At 38.1% G+C, this 26,213-nt stretch overlaps 1 protein-coding gene across 1 annotated transcript; it reads right to left on the reverse strand.

The window, feature by feature from the left end:
* Nucleotides 1–636: 636 nt before the first annotated feature.
* Nucleotides 637–24,049, reverse strand: CPA3 (carboxypeptidase A3; the record flags this gene model as incomplete). Its single annotated transcript, XM_080929621.1, has 11 exons — nt 637–1,108; nt 3,767–3,851; nt 6,039–6,241; nt 7,183–7,273; nt 8,497–8,607; nt 10,879–10,980; nt 12,320–12,421; nt 12,527–12,629; nt 20,751–20,875; nt 23,799–23,874; nt 23,982–24,049. The coding sequence occupies 11 exons, from the start codon at nt 24,047–24,049 to the stop codon at nt 921–923; spliced, it is 1,254 nt and encodes a 417-aa protein (XP_080785747.1). The 3' UTR covers nt 637–920.
* Nucleotides 24,050–26,213: the final 2,164 nt, after the last annotated feature.

Genomic DNA, 26,213 nt, shown 5'->3' on the forward strand with positions numbered 1-26,213 from the left:
AATCTAGCATTGTGGTTTTTATAACAAGGTAATGGAAGAGTGCCCTCCCCCACCTCTCTCTGAGTGAGTGTGTGTTTATCTTTCTCTGCCCCACCCTGTTCCACTTCTGTACTTGAGTCCTTCCTGTGGTCAACATGACTTTTAGTCACCAACTTTTACTGTATTGACTGGCTTTGTATGCATTGGGAGGCAAACTTTCTCAGCTGTGCTTCTAATTGCCAAATGATGTTGTCTGAGAAAGTTTCCTATGAATATTGCAGGTTAGATTAAGCAATTTTTTAATTTAATGAACATTGTACTTATGGATAGCAGATTCATTGTTTGAAGCTCGGAAATTTATCTCTCCAAAAATTATTTTATTTACTCCATTGTTCTTTGTTATTTCAGAGATACAAACAATGTTCACATCTCCCAGAAAATGTTTGTTTGAAAGGTAAGTTACTATTTGAAAGTTGAGGCTACTGTTTCCTTTCATCCGATTGAAGAGCCGTTGGTATAGACTATTAAGGCAAATTGAGAATTGCTGAGAGCATAGTTTATTAAAAACAGAGAATACCGTTGTAAAGCATCAGAAGATAGCCCATTTATTTTTCAGTTTGTTATCATGTGGCATGAAGGAAGTTAATCAGATTCCGGAGGGACAAAGTTTTCATTCCCAGGCTCACTACATATCATCTCAGAGTATTTAAAATATACTTCTGCAAGGAAAACTTTACTTACGAACAAGAAAGGTATTTAGATGGATTTACTTAAAGCTTTATTGCTGTGGGGCTATTGGGAGTAAATAAAAGTCAAGAAGAAAATAATGCAGGACTTCAGGAGCAAGAGAAAGATGAATCCAGGTAATGCAGAAGGTTCTCTTCCCAGGGAAGGGCTCTACCCAAGGATTAATTAGCACATTTCAAACCAAGGGCTATTTATTAGGAAGTATTCTTGAGGATATACTTGGCAATAAATTTGACAGAAAGCATGGTTTCTTTACATGTTGGCTTTATCCGGGATTCTGGAAGAAGGAAACCAGATTTTCCTTTATCACGGAGCTCAAAGGCAAATGTGTGTTTGATGCCCAGGTCATAAGCCCAGTCTAAAGAAGAACCTGATGTCCGGTCTGCAAAACAGAATCAGTAAATATTTTATTAGAGGAGAGTACAGAGGCTTTGTTTTTGCTCTTAAGGCATGAGAATTTAAGGTGTAGAAAATGAGATGACTCTGAGTAAAGTGAATGCAGTACAAACATATAGTCTTGTGTTTGGATTCTCAGCACCCATAAAGAGACAGACATGGTGGCTCATGCCTGTAACGCCAGTGTTTAGAGGATACCCAGGGCTTGTTGGTCGTCCTGTCTAGCCAACTGGTGAGTTTCAGGTTCCATAAGTGTCCTTGTCTCAAAAAAAAAAAAAAAAAAAAAAAAAAAGGTATGGAACAATAGTGAAAGAAGTTGGCCTCTGGCACCTCCAAACAGAAATTTGAATTTACGTTATCTGATATTTGTCAGAACCTCCTCCTTCATTTTGATTAATTTGTATCCTTTTTATTTCAACTCCTGCCTGTGGAGTTATATTAGAAATATTTCATACAGATTGTACATTGATAAAGAGCAGTGGGTTATCTCAAGTCTTTGTTTACATTGACTGATGAAATAATACTTTTTGATCCATCAGAAAGACATGTTATTATTATATTTTGTATGAATGTATGCATATGTTTCTATTGTTTACCAATATACTGATCTTCTCTCTACTTGGTCGACTATTCTTCCTTTCCCAGATGTTTTTGCTATTGTTTCCTTTGTATTTGGAAAGATTCCTTGAGCAATAATTTAAAGCAAGATCTATAGGAATCTAAACTAGTTATTTTATTTTAGCATCTGAGCTTACTTTTTTTTGAGATTACATTTTTTAAAAATCACCATTATTTCAAATGGAAAAATAGTCAAACACATGTTTTTGGATAAGTTAGGACACAAGTTTGTAGGGATTAATTCTACTCTTGTTCCACCTTCTGCATTGTGGTGTTAGGGGATCTGAGAGGCTGACTAACTTATACACATAGTAATGTAGAACTATAAATCTTTAGTTTTTTTTAAATTGAAAACAGCTTTTTTTCTTACATAATATATCCCTATTACATTTTCCATTCCCTCCACTTTTCCTAGTTCCTATTCACCTCCTGTCCATTTAGATGCAATCCTTTTCTGTCTCGTTAGATAAAACAAAAACAAAAACAGGCTTCTAAGGAATAATAATAATAATAAACAAAACAAAATAAGATAAAATAAAACAAAAATGAACATATTGGAGTTGGACAAGACAAACAAACAGAAAACCCAAGAGAAGGCAGAAGACTCAGAGTTCACACACTCAGCCTATGAAAACACTAAACTCGGAGCCCTGGTACACACATAGAGGTGCCAATTCATGCAGGTGCCTCAGCCTCTGTGAGTTCATCGAGCTTTGCTTTTATTGAGTTAAAAGACCTGTTTCCTTGCTCTCCTCCATCTACTCTAGTGTTACAATGTTTCTGCCTCCTCTTCCACAGGGTTCCCTCAGTCCTGAGAGGAGGGGTTTGGTGAAGACATCCTGATAGCTATAACTCATATCAATCTAAGAAAAAATGATCTTTATTCACTGAGTCTTTGGCAAAAATACAATGATGCTTTTGTTATTGTTAATGTTTTGAAACTAGAAAATCTTGGAGAGTTGGAAAAACTCAATATGGAAAGCACTATGCACAGCAGTGAGGACTTTGGTTTTGTTATAACGTTGACTTTCTCATTCCTTTGCCATTCTGTGGAACTGGTGGGTTATACTTGCTCATGTTTGGGGCGTTTTTTGTGCAGAGTAATCCAGACCGTGAGGATCAAGTGCTGAGCCCAGCAACCCACCTTGTGAGTCAATGAACAACTACAGATAATGTTTAGAACACGATCTGAGACTTGACAAATTGTACCCTGTTTTTGTGACTGAGGGTTCATATGAACATAGTTACTCTCGTTTCAACTTGTCATCTTAACATCTAAACAACTGACCTTGTAAAAAACTTTTCCAATTCAGTGTATAAAGAATAAGAGATAAAATAAAAGTAAATCTAAGTAAAAGCTAAATAAAAAGCCAATAATAATAAAGGTCTATAAATTACTGAAGAATTAGAAATGGTGCTGAGAATATAAACCAAAGAAGAGAACTCACATCTTACCATCTCCTTTCCTACACGGACACACAGATTCATTTGCCTATACCAGGAAGAACAGAACAGAGAGACAAGAGAATATGAGTCCATGCCCAAAATGACTAGTTCACCCAGATGGATGAGGGAGAGGACAGTACCAGAATGGAGGCATAACTAGAGAGAGAGAGAGAGAGAGAGAGAGAGAGAGAGAGAGAGAGAGAGAGAGAGAGAGAGAGAGAAATTTAACTCAAGTTGAATAGTTGAAACCAGATGTTGCTTCTACCCCAACTAACTTTTGTTCTTTCTACTGAACATGCAGCACTAATATTAGAGGACAGGAAAGTAGATGAAGTAAGCTATAAACTTCTATTGATTTCATAATTTGTCTTCATTTTATAGCCTTAAAAGTTCATTGAAATTTGTTTCAAGAAAAACCAGCTCTCTCTCAGGAGATAGGCACACTCTGTCCTTTCAGTTCATATTTAATGCAGAATCCCTTGGAAGAGTTGGAGTTTATAAACTACAAATTTGATACTTTTTCTTAGGATTCACTGAAGATTTACAGAAAGAGTCACAGTAAATGGCAGAAAATACTTACAAATCGTGGATGCTATCGGGCCATAGATGTAACGGGTTTCGTACCTAGTTGCGAGAACATCAGTAGCAATCCTTGCAACCTTCACCTGGAGAGGAAAGTGAAAGGGGATTGCAGAATGCTGTATGAATACAATATATTTACTATGAGTTAAAAATACATGTTACAGGCTATTTCCTACTCGAGGATTAGAATAGGACAAATGGTTTGAAAACATTGTCAAAGTGCAGTCCATCAGTTACATGGAGTTATATTGTGTTCTCTCTCTGTATCCTTTCCATTTCAAAAAGTGTGAGGATTTATTTCATGTATATGAATGTTTGACTGTCTGGCCTACATGAATGCACTAGCCACACATGGGTGCCTGGTGCCGTTGGTGGTCAGAAGAGGGCAACACACTCCCTGGAACTGAAATTACAGATGGTTGTGAGCCACCGTGCAGGTGCTGGGAATAAAGCTCCAGTTATCTGCAGGAACAAGTGCTCTAGATTGCAAAGTCATCTTTCCAGCCTGTTGTGTCCTTTCTTTGCACTCTTTTTGGTTTCAGATATTTGATCATTTCAAATTAAGTCTCTTCCATCTCTTTCTCTGTATTAGATCCTTTATTTTTATTTTAATTTTTAATAGGTCCTTTATTGGTGACAAACGTTATCTACTTGTGCTAAGAGAGAAAAGGTAGTTGACTCATTTTTGTTTTAATCTTCATTAACTGCACTCGTGTGTGTGTGTGTGTGTGTGTGTGTGTGTGTGTTTGTGTGTGCACACACATGCATGTACTACTTAGGATTTAACACAAAACAATATATGTTAGCCAAACACTTGACCACTAAACTACATGTCTTGCATGGCTTACCTGTCTTCAAAATGGTTCTATTATATTAGGGGTTCTTTTCTGACATTTTATCATATTGAATCAATTGTGTGTAGCAGGAGAATAATTGTTGGAATTAACATTTATGAATGTAGCTTCTAACATTTGTGCTTCAAATGTATTTTTTTAAATTGCTACACGTAAATGTAGGTAACTAAGAAATATATATTATTTAACATATGGATGAATTAATGTAGCTCCTGTGTAACAGCTTTTAATTTACTCAGAATGGCTTGTTCTATACATCTGTGTGCATTTTCATCTATACCATCCTTCCTAATAGTATGCATTTGTCTTACTTTATCTGTATAAATTAATGAACTCATGGTCCAGATTCTCAGCTAGATTGGATCATAAACAACAGCATGGTCACAAAATACTAGTCGATTTTCTTCATGTATGTACATAGGTGAAATTAATGGCTGCTTGAAATCCAGATGTAGCTATCATTAAATGTGGCAGTGGTGAGTACATCTGAGTGATGTCAAGATAAAAGTCATGATGCAATTCTTCTCTAGGTTGACTTTAGCAAGTGTCTAGGTCACAGAATTGATGTCATATGCCGGGTCTGTTGACTACTGTGGAATTTGGGATCCCAGACCCTGTATGCTGCTCATCTTTTCTCCTATGGCAACTCCAGATCGTCACTTATGTGTGCAGGCTAACTGTGAGTGCAGAGAGTTCTTCTAAAGCTTATGTGATCAATCAGATTGCACAGAAACAGAGATGGTGCTCAGTGGATCTGAAATGACACCACATTCTCACTGACAGAACACTGACATTCACAGTGTTCTTGGTTAGTGAAAGAATTACTACTTTTAGTTTATTAATGGAGAAAAATATCACGGGTCTTCTTAAATCTTGTGTTCAGAGGCTAGAACTAGCTTCTGTTCTTCCTGTTCAAATGGTCTTTTGCCCTGCATGGTTTTAGAGTATGACCCAAAGAAAGTATTAAAGACTACCTTATGAAGTTTTCTTAGAATCACATCAAATATGCGTTCACAATGACCCAATAAAAAATCTAAAGATCATGATTTAAACTACAGATAAACTTCATTGGTTATTTTTTTATAGTATTTAAAATATGAGGCCTTGGCATTGTGGCAAAACTGTAATTCTAGGATTTTGAAAGCTGAGACGGACAGATGGTGGGTATGAGGTGACGCTGGGACACATAGTGAGTTCAAGGCTAACCTGAATTCTACATAGTAAGACCCTTTCTCAAAAGAAGCAAAGAAACAAACTGAAGCATACCTCAAAGTTGATTCATAGACACACACACACACACACACACACACACACACACACACACACACACATATAAAGGGGGGGAGGGAGAGAGACTGAAAGTCAATGATGGGGTCAATGTACACACCACACACTTCTTTTTTTTTTTTTACATACCAGGTCCTGGTGGTTGGGTGGCAGTTTGAGGGTGTAGCCATAAGGAAATAACAGCATCTGAGAGTAGGAATGGAAGGTGATATATGCCTTGATTGAGTTCAGATGGCTTCGAATGAAGTTAGTAACAGCTTTTGTCTCCTTTTCAGACTCTGGTGCAGGTCCCCTGTAGACATTGTTGCATGGTTTGTCGGTGTTTGGGGAAGCTATAGAAGAAATGTGGATGTCATCAGAATGTGCTGTCTACTAGCTTCTCCACTGCCTGCTCTCATGCGGGTTCACTCAATGCTTAAAACATCAGGTATTTCCTGTTACACAATCACTAGGGGCCTGGTACACATATGTGCACAGACTGTCTGGGGGATAATTCTTAACCTAATTGCCCTCCTTTTCTAAGTCGTAGAAAAACAGTTCACAATCTTCTCAAGGCTCAGAGACAGATCCATACGAGCTCCCATTCAGCCCCAGCCTTGACTCTTGGAGAACTGGTGTAAATCACCTGTCTTGAGAATGAGTTTCTTCAGTTTCTTTCAGGAGAATTCTATTGATCAGGGTTAGCTGCTGCTATTTCAACATTCCTTATGGTGGAATAGAGCTAAAAGATGTGTTGGCCTTTTAGAAACCAAATTGGACAAAGAAGGAATGCACAAATCGGGGCAGAGAGGTGGTCTCCCTAAAGGTCTATAATGTAAACTTGTGGTTGGGTCGAAATGATCATATCATCTGAAGTAGCAGATAGGTCATTGTATTCTTATTAAATGTTTTTACTGCCTGCTGTCCCAAATGTTTTGTTGTTATTTATCTGAAAAATTACTACATATATAAATAATTGGTTTTAACAAGTATTTCTTAACTTCTATTAGATTAGGAGTGGGAAGGATCCAAGATCTCCCCAGATTACTTGACTTTTGTACATTTATTTTTAATGTTCTGCAAGAGGTGACTTGATAGACACATAACATCTTCTCTCCACTTCCTCCCACCTTCATAACTTTCCTAGGCTATTGATAATTATCTTCCACTTAACAGATAAGGAAGTCAGCACTCTCTCAGGAGATCTCTATTTTTGCAGAAATAAGTAGGTGGTTTATTTAAACTCAAGGTCTAAACGTAAAGCAAATTTCTTGACACCAAATCTTCAACTCACAGTCCCAGGAGACATCAAAGTTCCTGTTGAGGTCAGTGCCGATGCAGGTAGAATTTTGGTTCTTGGAACGGTTTTTTCTCCACATTCGATCCTGCCAGAAGGGAGAACAGAGGGAGTATACATGGTCAGTCGCCACTTTCCATGGTCACTGCCTCAGACTCTCTTTGTAGCGGCCTACAAGTTTATGTGAAATCTCTGTAGTTAACTTGAGCTCCTTTATTATCAAGGAATGTTGTTTTCCTACAATTTCTAATATTTTCAGAAACATAGTTTTAATGTTTTTAATCATTGATGAAAAATTTCAGTAAGCTTAACAGTGGCTGATTAGGTGGCTCTATGACCCAGTGTAGGAGAATGCTAGGGTGCTGAAGTGGGAGCAGGTGGGTGGGTGCAGCAGCACCTTCACAGAAGCAGAGGGTTTGTGGAGGGTGGAGGGAAACCTGGGAATGGGGATAACATTTGAAATGTAAATAAATAAAATAATCAATAGAAAGTTTTCTGTATTAGAAAACGTCCATTAGATGCATCAAAAAAGCAGCAAAATGTTCATATTATTTTAGTGACACTTGTGCAATCAGAAAATCAAGGTTGATCAATGAACAGAGCATAGGAAACACGGGCGTGCTCAGCCTGAGTGGTACTCAGCTCTAAACGGGCTGTTTGTAATCATCTTTCCCGGGAGGCTGAGGGATCTATGGGGGAAAAGATAGGGAAGATTGTGAAGAGCCAGAGGTGGTAGATGAGTTCCAGGTAACTGTGTTTTTAGACACAACAGGGCAGGTACACATCGTGTGAAGTCACAGTGACACAACACTATGCAATGGATCTGCACGAGCTCAAGCCAGAACAAAATTTCAGCATGGGGTAGGGAGGTGGGCATGAAGTCCATGCCTAACTGAGGATCTGCTGAGGTTTTGTTGCTGCTGGGAGAGGGAAAGTACGTTTCCTTTAATGGAGTGATGCAGTATTTCAAGCACTCTGGGCAAGCCCCACGCTCAACAACAGTTGGATAACAGAAACTGGTCTCTATTTTTTTTTTTTTTAAGAGAGAGAAAACATAAAGTTGGGTCAGTAGGAAGGTAGGGATGTATCTTGGAATTCGAGAAAGGGGATTGATTAAGATCAAAATATACTGTATAAAATTCTAAGTGATTAAATAAAACATTTATTTAAAAAAATAGAAAAATACATTTTTTTTCTGAATTGGAAATCAAGTAGCTACCCAAACATTCAACCTAATAAGCAACAATAAATGTGCATTAAAGCCAGTGATGAATATATTACTTAAATGCAGCAATTGTATGTAGAGCATACCTGTTTCCATGACCAAATGTATCCATCTACATTGAAAACAGGCAGAACGTAAAAATTCATCCGGTCCAAAAGTTTAGTCATGATTTTGTTTTTTCCATAACTCTTGGCTGCCTAGAGGGGATAAGAAGTTAGGCTACTATAGAGAAAGCTAGAGTCTATGAACCATAGCTACCACTGTTTGAGTTGTTTCCAAGGTTAAGTGACTTTAAACATTTTTTAAGGTCTATAAAATAAATGACCCATATAGATTATAGGAAAAACCCACATCTTAAAATACAGGACCATGTACTGAAATGGACATTATTTAAAGGTTCACTGAATTATCTATCAAGACTTAAAGCTGCCAGATGTAACCTGATTAACCAGATCCACAGAAGAAACAGAGCCAAGTGGAAATGAATAGCACTAAGTACTTGAGCTCAATCTCTCATGCCCTTAAATTAATATAGATCAAGCCTGTGAGCACAGGGAGACAGGAGCACTGGAGAGGGTTCGTGAATAGTCATACAGATGATTGGAGAAGAAGGCCTTTATAGTGCTGTGCATTTAACCTACATTCTTGTGCACACTAAACAAGCTCTTTTCTGCTGGGCCATAATTCCAACCAAAGGAGCTCACGTGTGTTCGTGTGTGTAGGTAAACCTATGTGCACCTGTATGTGAAGGCCAGAGGGTAACAGAAGCTTTAGATGACTGCCTTAATTTCTCTTTATTCTCACTGACCCCAGAGCTTGACAACTTGGTTAGCGTAGCTGCCAGCAGGGCCAGGGTTCTCTGCCCCTCCCCAGTCCCTTGTCAGTGCTAGAATTAGAGGCATGTGCTCTGCCCAGAATTTATGCATAGATGCTGAGGGCTGAATTCAGGTACTAGTGCTTGTCTCTTTAGCACTTTACTGACGCAGCTAGCTCTCTGGTCTCAGAAAATTAACAAAAACCCCTGGCAGTGGTATAGGCCTCTGAGCAATCACAAAACTCTGGGTTCAATTTTCAGCAATCATAAGATAATAATTCAAATGTCACAAATTTAGAGATTGACCTGTCAGTTCTTCTAGTTTTCTGGTGTAAATTCCTATAACTATCTGAGCAATAAAGTTCTCCAGAGCTCCCAGGGACTAAAACACCAACCAATGACTACACATGGAGAGACCTGTGGCTCCAGTTACATATGTAGCAGAGGTAGAGGATAGCATTGTTTAGCATCAATAGGAGGAGCGGACTTTGGTCTAGTGAAGGCTCCTTTCCCCAGAGTAGGGGAATGCCAAGGCACTGAGGTGGGAGAGGGTGGTTAGGAGAGGGAGCACCTTCATGGCAGCAAGGGAAGAGGGGGTGGGAGTGGGGGGGAAAGGAGATAACATTTGAAATGTAAATTCAAAGAATATCTGCTAAAGGAAAAAAAAATCTTAAACACAATACAAAACAACCCCCTTCTCATTCTTGGAAAATTCCTCTCAAGAACACCTGTACTAAGAACATGTGTGTGTATGTGTGTGTGTGTGTGTGTGTGTGTGTGTGTGTGTGTGTGTGTGTGTGTGTGTAAGAGAGAGGGAGGGAGAGACAGAGAGTAGAAGAGGGAGGGAGAGGTGGGAGGAGGAGGGAGAGGGAAAGGAAGGAAAGAGGGAGGGGGAACAAAAAGGGGGAGGGGTGGGGAAGAGGGAGAATAGGGGGAGAATTGTGAATGACTCAGTATGTCTCCCAGAATGGCCTCAATCCAGTCCCCCTGCCTACTATTGCTGTCCCATTGTGATTTTAGGCACACAGGACATTTCTTGCAGTCATAAAGTTTTATGCTCCTTTGAAAGTTAAGAGGAGCTTTTGGCCTCCAGTTTGGAGAAGCAAAACAACCAAAGTTATAAGTCAATACTCTACAGCATCTTTCCTAGTGAACATTTCTGTGGCTCAACAACCATATCTATTTTTATAAAAACAAGTCATTTCTCAGTTGAAAGGAAATTAAGTAGGAAAATCCCAAATTCACGCATGACCAATGAAATGCATAAAGCAAAATTAAATGTTTATTTTCTGAGTTTATCAGATGAAATTTAATATGTAGTTTACAATATGAAAGGGGATTCAATTTTTACCTACTTAACTGCAGGATAATAGTCAGTTGCTTTCATATAAACTCTCAGGTGAAGTTTACAAGTTTGAAGGGAGATATAATTTCTATAAAAGCAACAAGGTTGAACAAAACTCAAGCCTTGTATGTACTGACAGAGGTAAATGTAGACTTCTCCAATTAGGTGGAGTGCTTCACAGTTGGAAAGGGGTGTTGTCAGTCAGTAAGACGTTGGAGACTGGTCAGAGAGATATTAATTGTGGTTGGTTCATCAGTAAGGCATTTGGGACTGGTCATAGAGATTTTCCATTGTGATTGGTCCACTTACCTGATAGACAAACCACTGACAGAATGCTGGGGAAACCCATTCACGTGCATGGATGCCACAGTCCATAAAGATAGCCCTTCTTTCTCCATCTTTTTTCCCAATCTAGTAAAATAAGGGATTATTTTTGTACTGGTTCAAATATCAGTCCATTGTCAATCAATAGTTCATCTTCTCAAGCAATTATTTTTCTTGTTTGTCGTTGAACACAAACCATGCTTATGGGGACTGTCTCCAGGGAAGATGATGACAGCTATCCTGTCTATTCATAGTTCATCTCTGTTACAGGATACTTTTTCAGGAAATTATCTAAGGTTCAGAGCTGCTTTTAGGGTTTTAAAAAACAAACAAACAAACAAACAAATAAAAAAGCACCACTGTCTGGTGCTGGAGAGATAGTACTTGCTGCTCTTGCAGAGGACTTGAGTTCTGATCACAGTGTTTAATGGCTCACAACTACCTGGAACTCCAGATTCAAAACAACCAATATCCTCCTTCTGCCTCCCAGGGTACTCACATGTACACATCCATATGCACACACACACACACACACACACACACACACACACACACAAATACATCCTTTATAAATCAAATACATCTTCACAAAACATAATCTAGTTTCAGTGAGAAGGCTCAGTTGATAAAAGCACTTGTTGCTAAGCCTGATTGAATTCCTATGTCATTCCAGGATGCCACATGAATCCCAGCACTCCTGAATTTTAGGTCAGCCTGTAGCAAACTAAAACTTGTGTCAAAAATATCCAAGTTCCCTCAAAATTAAAATAGCAATAAACTATATTGTCTTTCTTATTCTGACATTAATGTTCTGTGTTGAGATTTGGATTAGGAAGCTAGTTTGTAAACTGTATTTAGCCTGGTCCAGTCATAGACTGGGTTACCTGTTGTCTGAAGGGCTTTTGTTTTAAATGGAGTTCAGATTTATTTGGGTGGTTGAAGACACTAAGTGAGTAAAGACATAAGATATGAATACCTTTCTAATTGTTAATGAGCTGCCCAGGGAGCAGAGTCCTGGGGTGTACAGAGTCTGATAGTGCATTAACTGTGAGCTCTGGCACATAAACTGCCTCTCTGGTGTGACACATGGGTGAGAGTTAAGATTTCCTGACTTCTGTTCACTAGTTTCATTCCATTTCAGTGGACTTGGAAGGAGTGTGTAGACAAACACACTGCGGACTGGAGTTGTAACACAGCTACCCTGTGAAATAGGTTTGCTCAGTTTGCAATCTCTAGCAGGTACTTGCTTCTTTTTTGATTGTGTGGAAAATGTTGATACTTATATTCTTAAATTGATGTTCAGAGTTTCAGTATTCCAAAAATAATGTGTTTTGAAACTTCAAGTTAAGCTTAGCTGCCGCAAAGTGACTTTCATGTCCATGTTTTGAAGTAACAAATGAAGTAATGGTTCTTCAATTAGTTTTACCTTGAGAACGTATAATGGATTATCTTCAACAGTTGATCCAATTTTAATCCTTGAAACCATTTCAGGATGTTTTTCTACCATTTTTTCAGTCCAAGAAACAATCTTAAGAACAAAATCAAATTTGAAGAATTAAAATGAAGGAAAATTGCCTAAGGACCAAGGCAGAAAGTAATTTAAAAACATGACAATACACATTGCACAACTTACCTTGCCCCAGTCATTGTATTTTGCATAACTGTGCCTGCCTGCAATTTCATCTTTCACATCAAACTGCTTGTCTATCTCTTCTTGTAAGTCATGTATCAGAATTCTGTTTGACAGAAGAATGATAAAATACACTTATCACAAGAAAATTTTATCATATGAAGGAGAACATTTTATCTTTCATTTGCAGGAAAATGCCTTTTCCTCTCCTTTATCTGAAATAAAATCCCTTCCTCAATTCTCTGCCCCAGGCATCTCCATTGGCGAAGCCACTGATGGCTTCTGACACCCCATCTATCTGAGCTATGCTGAGCTTTATGGCAGCTTCGGACTCATGCTGCTACCCAGAACTTTAAACAGCTTTCCCCAGAAGTAGAGATTGTGGTAAACATACATTATGCATAAAACTTTGAAGAGTTTGTATGTAAAATATTTCACCAACGAATCTAATATTAGATATAAGATTAAATAACAGCATTTGGGGGGTACATTTAGTTAAATAAAATTAATTATACCCATGGCCTTCCTACTTTACAATAAAATACTAGCATGTTTGAAATCATACATGTGACTCATACTTTATCACTATAATGTTCCGATCCTTCTCCAAAGCACACATGTGCATATATGTACCACACTGCACAAATCTACAGAACGCAATTGTATTATTTTAGCTTTTGAAACTTGGGATGAAACTCAAATAACAACAATGATGGTAGTGAAGCTGGCGTCTTAGCTCTTAGCACAAGGTCACTTTGTCTTCACAAGAGATGTTCTGACTTCACGGAACTGATAAAACCCGATGCACATTGTGTTCAAACACCTTGCCTAATGATAGAGGTAGGATATGGCTAGGGGGCTTTTGAGAGGGTGAAAAGTTATCAGGAGGGTGACACTGTTGGTGTCAAAGAGAAGAGATGGTGTTCATCTCTTCTTGAGTCAACACATCTCACTATTTCAGGATCTCACAGACCGACGTCTGCCTGTGTTTAATTCTCAGCTCTGACCCTTATGCCAGACTTCTCCCAAACACATCAAACTTCCTACCCCCCATTTTTCTCTTCTACTCTGTCCTAAATTTAATACGGGCCAGATTCTTCTTCATATGCATTATTAGTCCTGTCAATATGATTACCACTTAATTAACGAGGAAATTATTGCTCAGAAAGATTATATATTTATAATTCGTAACTTTTAAACATTTGTTTATTTGATTGTTTTATGTGTAGAAGGGAAACTTACAGAGGTCAGTTCTCTCCTCCCATTTGGACTTCTGGCATCAAACTCAGATAATCAGACTTAGTGAAATCCTTCACCCACTCACCCACATTGCTAGCCCTGCAGTTAAACTGTCTTTGTATTTGGAGTTGGGAATTAGAACCCAAAAATGCTTCAGCTTGGTTTTAAAAGTGCGGTTTTCAATATGCACACAGATAATTTAATGCAATTTTGTTTATTTGTCAATTTACTACCCAGGTTCATGAACTTATTTTTAAACCCATGTAGTAGGGAACTGTATTTACATATGTCAAAATTTAATCCTGAGAGTATAATACCTCCTGGTTCTTGCTTTCAAAATATATTTTGTCAGAATAATTTTAGAAAATAAAATAATCAGAAAAGTGGTTTCTGGATAAAAATTTTGATATTAAATTATGGATACCTTTGAGAAGAATTGTACTAAAATTGCACTAAAAAGCTGTTTTGATACTTCAGCAGAGTTTTATATATTTTGATTACCATTTCATGTATTTTAAAAGTAGTCCTGTAAGTGGTATTTTCTCTAGTAAACTTTTAAATTGGTTATTATTCATATGAAATACATTTGTTCTGGTTACATTTATGTATTACCCATCTTAATGGCTTTGAAATTTTATTGGCATCTTACTTTTAAATATTAATTATATATTCAGATATATATCCAAACGCACTTACTTTCTCTTTGAGTAACTGCATTTTCTCTTTTTTTACTTTTCTCATTACTATTTCTTTGCTTTATTGTGTTGGTTAAATTGTTAAAACAGAAAAATAATAGAACTGGAAGAGAGCATTATTCTTTTCTCTTTTAAAATTCTCCTTTTGATAGAGAAACCTATCTCTTACCAGTAAGCATGATGTTAAATGCTATTTGGGACTGATATAGAAGGGTCTACTTAGATGATCCTCATATTATTACTACTCATTAAGGCAAAGTTGCATTGATGTCTATTACTGATTCCTGAGTATATTAAATACTATATTATAGACACAAGAGCTTTACAAGCATCCCATTTTGCTCCTTTTACATACAGTCTTGAAATCCATGTTTAACCTAAAAGGAATAGAAAGAATCATGGTGGAATGACTTGCTTAAAAACAAACCATATTGGGTCAACCTATCTGACTACAGGGAATAGTACATTGTCTTAGATGTTGGCTCACATGGTCCAATACATCTTGGTAGCTACTGTAGCCTATGAGGACTTCACTCTCTTATAATACACTATGAAATTCATGATTAGAAAGGAATTTTTTTTAAAACACTGAACTAGTCAATATATTGTATTTTGAAGTATAGGGAATGGTGCATTATGATATAAACATTAAAGAACAAATTGAAATTTTTTTTGGAAATACTCTTCATGTCTAGATTATGGTACTTGTTAGATCTATAAAAAAGGCAGCATCCTGCTTTTGCTAATGAGATGACACCTTCCATCTGTTAGCAGCAAACCCTGAATTCAGGACGGTGCTATGTGTTCTTTAATGTGTTCTGTAATTTTTCAGTGATCATCTGTGATCATTTAGTGATCTAATAAGATAACAACAGCTTATGTTCAAATGCCTTTGGTTTTGGTCCCCAGTTTTATGCTTGATGCTAAATGTGACCTTGAGCAGTAGTTTATTTTTCTGACCTTCATTTTTCTCCCTTTTTGTAATGGGACCAAATACATCCCCCAAGATTTTGAAGATGTATGAATAGATAGTGAGATGTCTTCATCCTCCCTTAGTTCTCCAGCGAACCTCAGAACAGTGAAGGCGAGTTTCACAGCTGATAACTACTGTTCAGAGTTCATACCCTTTAACTATATTTGATTATCTGTATTCATGTGACTCCATACCCCCTACAAAAACAATTTCTGATAATTAGTTGAAACACTGCAGATGTTCTCCACGTAGTTTGTTCTACATTGGCTTATGGATCTGGCTCTGAGGCAGAACTTAAGTGTGGTATAGTCCTGATTAGAATTAGGACCAAACAACATTAATGATGTGAATTCTCATTATCAGCCCTGACAGAATTATTATTTACATCATATTTAACTCACTGTATGCTTAGCATTTTTCTTATGAATTTTCGACCCCTGAGGATGTAAAAGTTTAAGAGCAATTCTGGAATCCCATGGGGCATGTTGTGCTAAAACTCCCAGGAAGTCTGAGGAGAAGTGAAATTATGTTTTGAGGAGTTGTCACAGATATAATTAATGACCTCAGTCTCTAAAGAGAACAAATGGTGTTTGTTCCAGCAGCTTCAGTAGAAGTGGGATAATCAACAAAAGGAACATTTGTGATGCCAGAGTCCGAGTCACAGTTCAAGGCAATATTAACCAGTCACAGAACCTTATATCAAAGAGAATTTTTAGACATAATACTGGTCTATTTGACTTTCAAGTATATGGCCATGCAAGTATATAAAAATACAGTCTTCCACAAATTCACGAGGACACCATTGATGAAATGGACTACAAGTTAAGCCTAAGACTGGGACTTATGATCTAGGGACAGATGTCATGTTTGTGAGCCCACCTACTAGCTAGAAGCCAGGTTTAGCAGAGGGAATCGAATTACCTTCTCTCAAATACTATTTCTTAGATTCATCTACTTTGAAAAACATTCTAATTCTAAATGTAGAAAAAAATGATAAGTAATGATCTATCACTGTGGATTTAATAATATACACAGGCAAAGTTTATCAGGCACTGTGCTTATATATTGACATCATTTTCAGCAACAGTGGTTGTGTACTATTATCACATCTTATATATAGGGTTCTGGAGGACCTTAAATCTATTTCAAAATTGCCATAACCGAAAGTGCTTGAGTTGGAATTTTGAACCTACAATGTGTGACTCTGTTGACATTGTCAGAACCATTACACCACAGTGGGGTGAGAGCTCCGTACATGGCCACTGGGTTATAGTCTTCTTGGTTTTCAGAAAGTTTTGTAAGGTTTTCTTGTCCCACTTTTCCCATGGATGTTTGTTTTCAAAGTCAGCGAGCCCCCACTTGGTTTTGGGAAGGGACTAGATTCAATTTTAAGGCTACTTTTAGAGAGTATCAAAGAAAGACAAGAGAAGCATGGACCAGCGTTTCCGTGCTATGAGCACGAGTATGCATGCATGTGTGTATGTGTGTGTGTGCACATGCATATGAGTGTGTGCATGTACGTATGTATGTATGTATGTATGTGTGTGTGTGTGTGTGTGTGTGTGCGTGTGTGTGTGAGAGAGATGGTATCATTGTTAGGGTGTTTTGTACAACTGTTCTAGGTTTTCTTGGTGCTCATGTTAAACCTATTTTAAAAACATGTTTTCAGGTTTCTGCACAATTGAATTTGGCAACATCCTAATTGGGTTACCACGTACATTAAACTCTGGATTTGTGACATAGATTCCTTAATGTCTGTGGCATATCATATATTTGAAAATGAACATTATGGCATAGACTTGTTCTGTAGAGGGAGGAAGCATATCTGATAGGAGCCTTCAGTTCTCTGTCGTACTGAATGTGTTTGTGTGTGTAAGCGTATATACACATGCATATTAATGGCCTTTCCTCCTGAGCTAATAGAAGGAACCAACCAGCCAGAAGCCATCTCTCTCCATGGAAACCATGTGAAACAGCTCCCTTTGTTACCTCCATTTACAATAGTGCCAAATACCTGATTAGGATGAACCTGAATGCAGGTGGCTTTGCTTCAGAATCTTTCCCCCTTCACATCTACCACATTCTTCTGTTTTTGTTTGTTAAAATGTATCATATACAATCACATGAAAAGAACAGCTTAAATGCTTACATTTCTTTATTTCTATAGTTGTCTTCTCGAGACAATAAAATAAAAAATGGTAATCAATAATTATTACAATAATATTTTTTTATTTTAAAAACTAGGAATAAGAATGTTTTCATACTTTTTAATAAACACATTTCCTTATCATTTCAAGCAATGTTTTTATTTATTGTATTGTACAATATTATACATCTAATTAAGCTGTAGGGAGACATACTTCACCTTACTCAGCAATACATCATAGAGTCAATAATTTTTGCCTCAGCAGGAGGAAATAGCTCCTTTGAATTAAATCATTAAGTTGTACAGTGAAATATGATATAGTAAGTTAAAAAAGAATGAGGTCGTGTTTATTGGTATCTAACATGAGGGCAGCATGGTGAGGTTAGAACTGTGTCCCCCAGTGCCGTCAGAGTGTTTCAAGGTATAAACACAGTTTATTTTCTAAATCGTGAATTGGTTTATGATATTCATGACAATTTTTTTTTTGTTAGTGTCCATGGCCCCAAGGGTCAGACTGATATATGGCTCATGGTTGTTGTTAAGTCAAATGTCAGTTCCTTTTACTGTTCTGTGGGCCAGAATGAGTCATTTTGTAACTTCAGTTATTTAAAATTCTCTCTTCCACAGTTTTATGCTTTATTTTTGTTTTGATGATGTCAGTTTTCTCTCCAAGAATATGATTTATTGATTGGTTATATTCTCTTTCTATCTAATATGTATGGACACACACACACACACACACACACACACACACACACACACACACAAACACACATGCAGGGTGATGGCCACTACCCATAGGTCACATAGCTCATGTATCCTAGGCTGACTACCAGTCAGTGGTAATGATGTGCCTGCCCCTGCTTACGTTATCCTGCTGGTTCACATCTGCACTATGGAGCAGATTAGAACACATTTAAAATAGAGTGTGAACTGTCAATCACCCTATCACCTCTACAAACACACCCCAGTAGTCTGAAAGAAGCTATGAATTTTATCTTGTATAGATAGCATTTTAGCATTTAGCAGGCCCAATTTAAAAACATCTCTATTGTACGGATGGAACTGGAAAATATTTTGCTGAATGAGGTAACCCAGACCCAGGGGGATAAATGCCAAATGCCATGTGCTGTCTTTTATTTGTGACACCAAGTTCTAACTGTTTAGATGTGAGTACATAACCTAGAATAATTTCAGAAGTCAGAAAAGTAGAAAGGGAGAGGGAACAAGTAGGGAAAAGTGCCTACCTGGGGAGGGTAGAAGGAGAAGGGACAGAAAAAGAACACCAAGAGTATTTGAAGAAGCCATAGGAATAAAACATTGTTTTATAAGATTACTTAAACACACCCACAGAGTTAATATAGAGTTAGTGGAGTTCTGCCACATGAGGTGATAATGGTCCCCTGCAAGGAGCCTCAGACTAACCAAACCCCCAGTGCTGTTGGTCAAGTGGTCCAAGGCACCCCCAAAGCAATATATACTATTGCCATTGCCCTTGGTTGGTTCCCAGAACTTGAAGGTAAGAGTGACACTACACACTACAGACAGAGGACTTGGTACAACTGAGATGAAACTGACATGGAAACATTCTCCATGAGATGATCCTTTTACAGTATCAGGAGGTGTTGTGCAGGCTGCTATAGGAGAGAGAAATTCAACAATCCTACCTGGCTGTAAACCTATCACCCCTAACAATGACCACCGGGCAAGGCAAGATATCTCACAATAGTGATGATTTAGCATAGTCACATTTTATCTTTCTGCCTTTCCTTTCCTTTCCTTTCCTTTCCTTTCCTTTCCTTTCCTTTCCTTTCCTTTCCTTTCCTTTCCTTTTCTTTCCTTTCTTTTCCTTTCCTCCTTCATTCCTTCCTTCCTTTCTTCTCCCTTACTTTCTCTTTTTGGTAGGGTTTTGATAGTACCTAGTCAATCTCTATGTAGTCCTGGCTGTGCTGGAATTTTTTATGTAGACCAGATTGTTCTTGAACTCACAGAGATCATTCTGCTTCTGCCTCCAGAGAGCTAGGATTAAAGGCACAGGTCACCATGTCCGGCCAATTGCACTTTTATTTTAAGGGTTAATAATAACTGTTTTGTTGGACTTAAAGCCCATTCAGCAGGAGGGAGTTCATGTTTGGTTCTGTAGACCCATGGTTGGAGAGGTCATAAACCTTAGAAGAGTCATTCCCAAGCTTTCTAATGCCATGATCTTTTAATATAGTTCTTCATGTTATGGTGACCCCAATCATAAAATTATTAGTTTTTGCTTCTTTGTAACTGTAACTGTGCTACTGTTATTAATTGTAGTGTATATATTTTTGGAAAGAAAGGTTTGCCAAAGGAGCCATAATAGGTAGACAACCACTGACCAAGAGAACAACCTATTACTGCCATTTTCCTAAATCAATATAGTTTCCTAGTATATGCTAAGCCTATATGCTATGCATACACCCATAGATAGATTTTTACCTCTCACTAAAGAAGTTTCATTTTGCAAGCGATGGAGACTTAGGAAAGTTCATGGCTGGTCACCATTATAGCGAATAAGTGACTGCGGGCCTTTTTGCCTCAGTTTGACCATCTAGAATATATATTTTCTACCTAAGGCTCAGGAGTATCTTAGGAGAGAGGGAAGAAGGACTATAAGAATTGAAGGACCCTGACACCCAATGCAAGATTGTAACTTCTAGACACAACAGGTTTGCCACGAAATTTGTGAAGTCTTAACAATGTAGTTGCCTATACAATATTTGCATAATGGATGGGACAAATTTCACATGGCCCACCACTAGATGAAGATCTACAAGAAGCCAATACCTGCTGATCAAGGAATTACCACATTTCTTCAGGGATGAAGCCTGTGATAGGTTATGTAGTCCTATGTAGTCATTCCTAACTACATGTACACACAAGCAACACTTCGTGGACTCAGTAAGGGTGTGACTGTGTGTGTATGAATAATGATTACAGAAGATGAAGTCATGAATTCCAGAGGGTGTGGATAGTAGTATATAGGAAAAGTTGGAGGATGGAGAGAGGGTTGGAAATGAATGAAAATCAGTGGACTCATGTATAAAATCCAACCACTGATACCTTAAAGACTTTTAAAAAAATCCTAAAGATTTTAAGGTTACCAAAACTCTATGAAATATAGATAAATATTTGCCCAGGACTTACTCATAATGCATTTTATGTTGTTCCAAGGTAGACTGGATCGTCTGAGATTCCTTCTCACTAACTCGGAAATCCACAGTCATATTAACGTGGATCTCATGGATGGCATCTGGATACCAGAAGTCAAGCTACAAGACAAGACCATTGTTAACCGTGGCTTGTTTGTTTGCCAAACACACACACATATGTTTAAAATGCTGAGTGTGGCTGTGTATACCTGTACCTTTAGAAATTTGGGATATAAAAACATAAGGATTCTGGGACTTGCTGGGTTCAGTGAGAAATCCCTTCTTAAAGGAATAAGGGTGAGTGATAAAGGCAGTTGTTGATTTCTCTGTCCTCTGCTTTTATTTGGGCATCTATACACTCCCCCACACAGGAAGGGAAACACTACATGGCACACAAAGATACTATGCCCACACTGGCCGTGCACCATAATGGGATGTAAGGTTCTGTGTAACTATTAAGCCAATGGAAATCTTTTATTTTATTTGTTTTACAAATTTAAGAACTACTGAATATAAAGTAGTAGGAAAGAAATCATCTGTACTAACTAACATTTTAGGGCAATGTATTTACTACAGCAAATAGAAGAGATAACTCTTTTGATTAATTGTGCTTTGCTGGCTGTGAACATGATTATTTAATAATTGATTTGGCCACAGTTGGCAGTAATCCAGCTTTTACAACTTTCTGGCTCCTCCCATGAATTTCTCTATGAATTATAGAATTCTGGTAAGGTTTGTATCTGACAAGAAGGTATGATTTATTAACCTTGTTTTTTAAACTTTACTATTTTAGTAGAATGTTCTTGATCAAATCACTGAAACTGATTATTTTTCAATGTGCATTAAAAAATTAAAATTAAAAACATGTAGCTAGTAGGCTTCCCTGGTGGGTACTATAGATGTATTGAGGTGGATATATGTCCTGAGACATCCTGAGATATCATAAGTGCTGTGCCTATAGCTGGAAATTTCAGCAAACTGAGTATATGAGCCCACAAGGACAGCATTTAGGTTAAAATAGATTGAGAAGGTTCCAGCTCATAAGTTTCTTTAAAATCACAGTCAATTCTGAAAGTCAGTGAAGTACAAATTCCCAGTTTGGGAGATGTGAAGATAATGTTCAGTCTCCACCATCTCATCCTGCCTGAGAGATGTGAGGGTGCTACCCAGCCTTTCTTATTTCACCGAGATTGAGGTATGGTCCAAGTCACTGTGGATGTCTCTTAGTAACATCACACTTCAGGTTTTGGGCGGTTCAATATGGGACAACATGAGGATTTTACTGATTAACCAACATAGCCATTTACTTTGAAGCATCATAGAATAAGTTAAACACATCAGGAGTTAGTTTATAGGCTAGATGTCACAATATCTGTGTGATAGCAAAAAAACAAATGTGGAGGAAGAATTTCATGTTCAAAGAACTGTTGTGAACATTTATAGATTAGCAAGCATATAGGTGGGCCATCTTGTAGGGAAGTTATGAGGAGGTTTTATGTGCTAGGCAAAGCTGCAAATAAATATTTCTGTCATGTTAACTTACAGACATGGAAGAAGCAGGACATCCCACCCAAAAGAACAAGGCAGTTTCCTACAGGAGATATTGACCGATTTGTCTTGTAGAAACAGGAAGACTTAGCCACACAAAGAATTAGAAAATAACATTCCTTGTGAAAAAAGGATAAAAGGTGGGTGAAGTTGTGATGTCTGTGGATCTCCAGGAATAAGAAACAGGGAAGAGGGGTAGCCATATGGTCAATCATGGAGGACTCTGGCTACACCAACCACCCCAAATGCTTTGATAGTTTTTTTTTTTCTTCACAGAAGGCCCTTTTTTATCCGTTGCTATGCCTGCTGAGTGATGTTTTTACGGGTAGAGAGCAGGTGATGATCAACTACGTGTCACAGAGGGTGACCTGTGAGCTTCTGTTACTTGCTTAAGGCCACAAAGCCACCATAGAACGAGGATTTGAACCCTTCCATCTGTCTTTGAAGAACATGCTGCCCTCTAGACATTTTCAAATGTGGAAGCGCGGCTGTCAGGTTTAAAGATCAGATTGCAGTGGACAAGTGGCTTTGTGGGAGGCAGAAATGAAATGCTGGACATGGGGGTTCTAGAGAAGAGACACTGGATTGTTCCAGTCTGAGGCAGTCCTGAGCAGCCCAGAGGCGACGATCATGTGGGTGTGGAGCATACTTAGAAATTAGAATAGGCAGAACTTCTGACTGGTTTGAAGGAAGAGAAGAATGGAACGAAAGCCGGGCTTAGTTCTGGGTTTAAATCCGTTGTGTAATGTTGACACTTTCAGTCACTAGCTTTTAATGGCAGGTTCACTGTTTTAAGGGCATTACATTGTAAATCTGCTTCTAAATATGAAACAAGAGTAAGGTGACCTCAACAAGCTGACTTGTCTAAAAGGAGTGGCTGAACCCATGATAGAAAGATGTTCTTTTTGTTGGATTTTAAGATACTGCTTTACACTTATTAATCTCTTTTGAAAGTGTGCTCACTGTTGGCAAGCTAATGTTAGCCAGTACTTTAGTCTCCCCAGACTGTACTTGAACAGTCGTCACCAGGAGAAGTTGGAGAGGATGTTGGGGGTGGGGAGATTCAGAGTACAGACTGGAGTAAAAGGGGCAATGAGAAAGGTGCCAAGACCGTCCTTTGTTTTATAGATTTATTTTAGAGCTGTTGCTTCTAAAGCCAGAAGGAAAAGCAGTAAATCATAGAAAAAACAAAAACAATAAACAAAAAACAACCCCACCCCCAAAAAACCCAAACCCCAAACCAAACTAAACCAAACCAAACCAAACCAAACCAAAAAAAAAAAAAAAAAAAAAAAACAAAACAAAACAACAACAACAACAACAACAACCAAAATTTAAGCAAGGTGCTGGCTCCTGGCCAAGTTATCCCAATGGTTTCTGTCATTTTTCCTGTTTGTCAACTTTTCATAGTCCATGGGGGCATTGAAGATAAAATAAAAGGAATATCTCTTAGAGAATAGAAAAGAAAGATGTAAGACCCCCCTGAATGTTTTACCTCAATGCTTTGGGTCAAATCCTTCAAGACCCTGGCTTGCTTTTCATCCTGGAGTTTCACACGGAACACCTTCTCCCTTCAAGAAGATAAAAGACAGAAATCAAAGAAACAGAAACTCGGTGAATTTTAAAGACACATTCCTTAATTCTTTCTTCACCCCAGACCATAGGAAGGGAAATTTACCTGTCAAAGTGGACAGGAGCAATTGCAAGTGTGGAGGAGAGGACGCCCATAAGCAAGAAGAGCCTCATGGTTTTTCTCTGCTGGATCTGACCCCTTTACAGGTTTTATACCTCGGCTTTTATCTCAAGAAGCAGCTGACTTCCTCTGGGGTTCCCAGGGAAGAACAGTCCTCCCACCTCCCACTTTTACAGTTGGGAGGCGGCAGGCATGTGAATGCCCAGACCCCTCTCTTCTTTCTTAACAATAGGAAATAGATTCTTCTCCAAAACGGATCAGGAAGAAAATCCCTTTAGCAAGCAGTTTTCCCAGGGTGATAGGATGAGACTATCCACAGAGATATCCCTGTTTGTTCTAAAATACGAGCCTCTCAGTAAGCTTGAATTAAGCAGCAGATAAAGCATTTGCATAGGCTTTAAATACAAAACATATTGAAATGGAGTTCGTGCATGCTGTGACATATGTGTGGAGACAAGGGGACAACTTACATAGAGAACATGTTCTATTCTTCTGTCATATGGGTCTTTGGGGATTGGACTCAGGTCATGGGTCTTGGTGGCAAGTGCATTTACCCACTGACCCTCTGCACTGGCCTCTATCCTACATTTTGAAAGGTACACTTATAACCTCAAATGAATTTGAGTAACTGCCATAGTTTTTGGTGCATAGTTTTACACAAGTTATCATTTCTTCTTCTTCTTCTTCTTCTTCTTCTTCTTCTTCTTCTTCTTCTTCTTCTTCTTCTTCTTCTTCTTCTTCTTCTTCTTCTTCTTCTTCTTCTTCTTCTTCGTCTTCTTCTTCTTCTTCTTCTTCTTCTTCTTCTTCTTCTTCTTCTTCTTCTTCTTCTTCTTCTTCTTCTTCTTCTTCTTCTTCTTCCTCTCTTCCTCATTCTCCTTCTCCTCTTTCTGCGCCTTCTCTTCTTTCTCTTCCTTTTCCCCCTTCTCTTCTTCATTCTCTCTTTCTTTCTTTGGAAGGTTGGGTGGACAAGATATTGCTATGAGTTGAGTTTCTGAGTTCAAGGTTGGCCTTGAACTCAGAAAATTTTTTCCTCAGCCTTATTGGTTCTGGTACTGTAAGTGTGTGCTATGATGTCAACTTGGTTACATATACTTACCAAAATATTATTATTGAAGGATGTCCTTATGATCTGAGCAGCAATAGATACTCCAACCAAGAGTTTCATGTATTCTCCCAAGAATCTTGCCTAAACTCTGAAGATAATAAAGTGGGACATTTTTATAAATGCCATATAGACATATGGTCAATGTTGCTAACACTAGAAATTCTCAGAGCAAAGGCTTGATCTGTTCCTTTTGCCTGACCGTGGGTTTGACAAGAGCAAACCGAAAAGGAAAGCTTGATTTTAGATTTAGACAGATACAAACGTAACCTAAACCTCAGCTGCACCCATGTGTCTTGCCTTATCTTGCCTTAGTTTCTTATCTGTAAAGATGCTTCGAAGATGTTCCTGAATGACAGGATTAACTGAGATAGTGCATGTAAAGGAATTGGTATCTGGTAAATGATTCTGAAGCATGAGCTCGTCTCCAGGTTCTGCAAACAGAAACTTACAGTTGGCCGCTGTCAGGCTGCAGACGTGATCAGTATCAACATGAATCATGTGGTAGAGCCAAGTAAAGGATTGTTCAAACAGAATTGTTTCTAGGCACTTCACCTTCAGAGTTTAAAACGTCTAATCGACCACTGAAAATAATTTTTGCCAATGGTATAAGAAAATGGAAAAAAAAAACTTCTTTAATTCTGGTAGTCAAAGGTATTTTTTCCCTTTTGGTCTTAACACTCTGACAGTGAGTCTGCTGATCAGAGCTGCAGTTGTGGGACTCATAGTGGAAGGAGGGAACCAACTCACCTCAGTAGCCCCGAGGCAACCTTACACTGCTTTTCTATACAGTTGGGAAGAGGCTTGGTTTTCCTAGGGCTCTAGATAATTTGAGGCAGTGGTAACCTCATGATTGGATTCTGATGATAAAGTCCATCTTTTGACTTGTAATATTCATGGCATGTTGAGAGGTCAGTGTTTCTGAGCGGAATCTTGACCTGACACACGTCCAGGCACACATTCAGGGTCACTCTCCCCAACTTTCTGTTTGAGGCAAAGGGCAAATAGATTTCAAAAATATTCATGAACTTTTATTCAGAATGTGTGTTGTTTCTTGGCATACAGAGTTCCACATAACTTCCTATCACCATAGCAAAGTTTAGCAAAGTTTATAG

This window comes from Micromys minutus (assembly GCF_963924665.1).
Source record: "Micromys minutus genome assembly, chromosome: 15".
Classification (NCBI taxonomy): domain Eukaryota; kingdom Metazoa; phylum Chordata; class Mammalia; order Rodentia; family Muridae; genus Micromys; species Micromys minutus.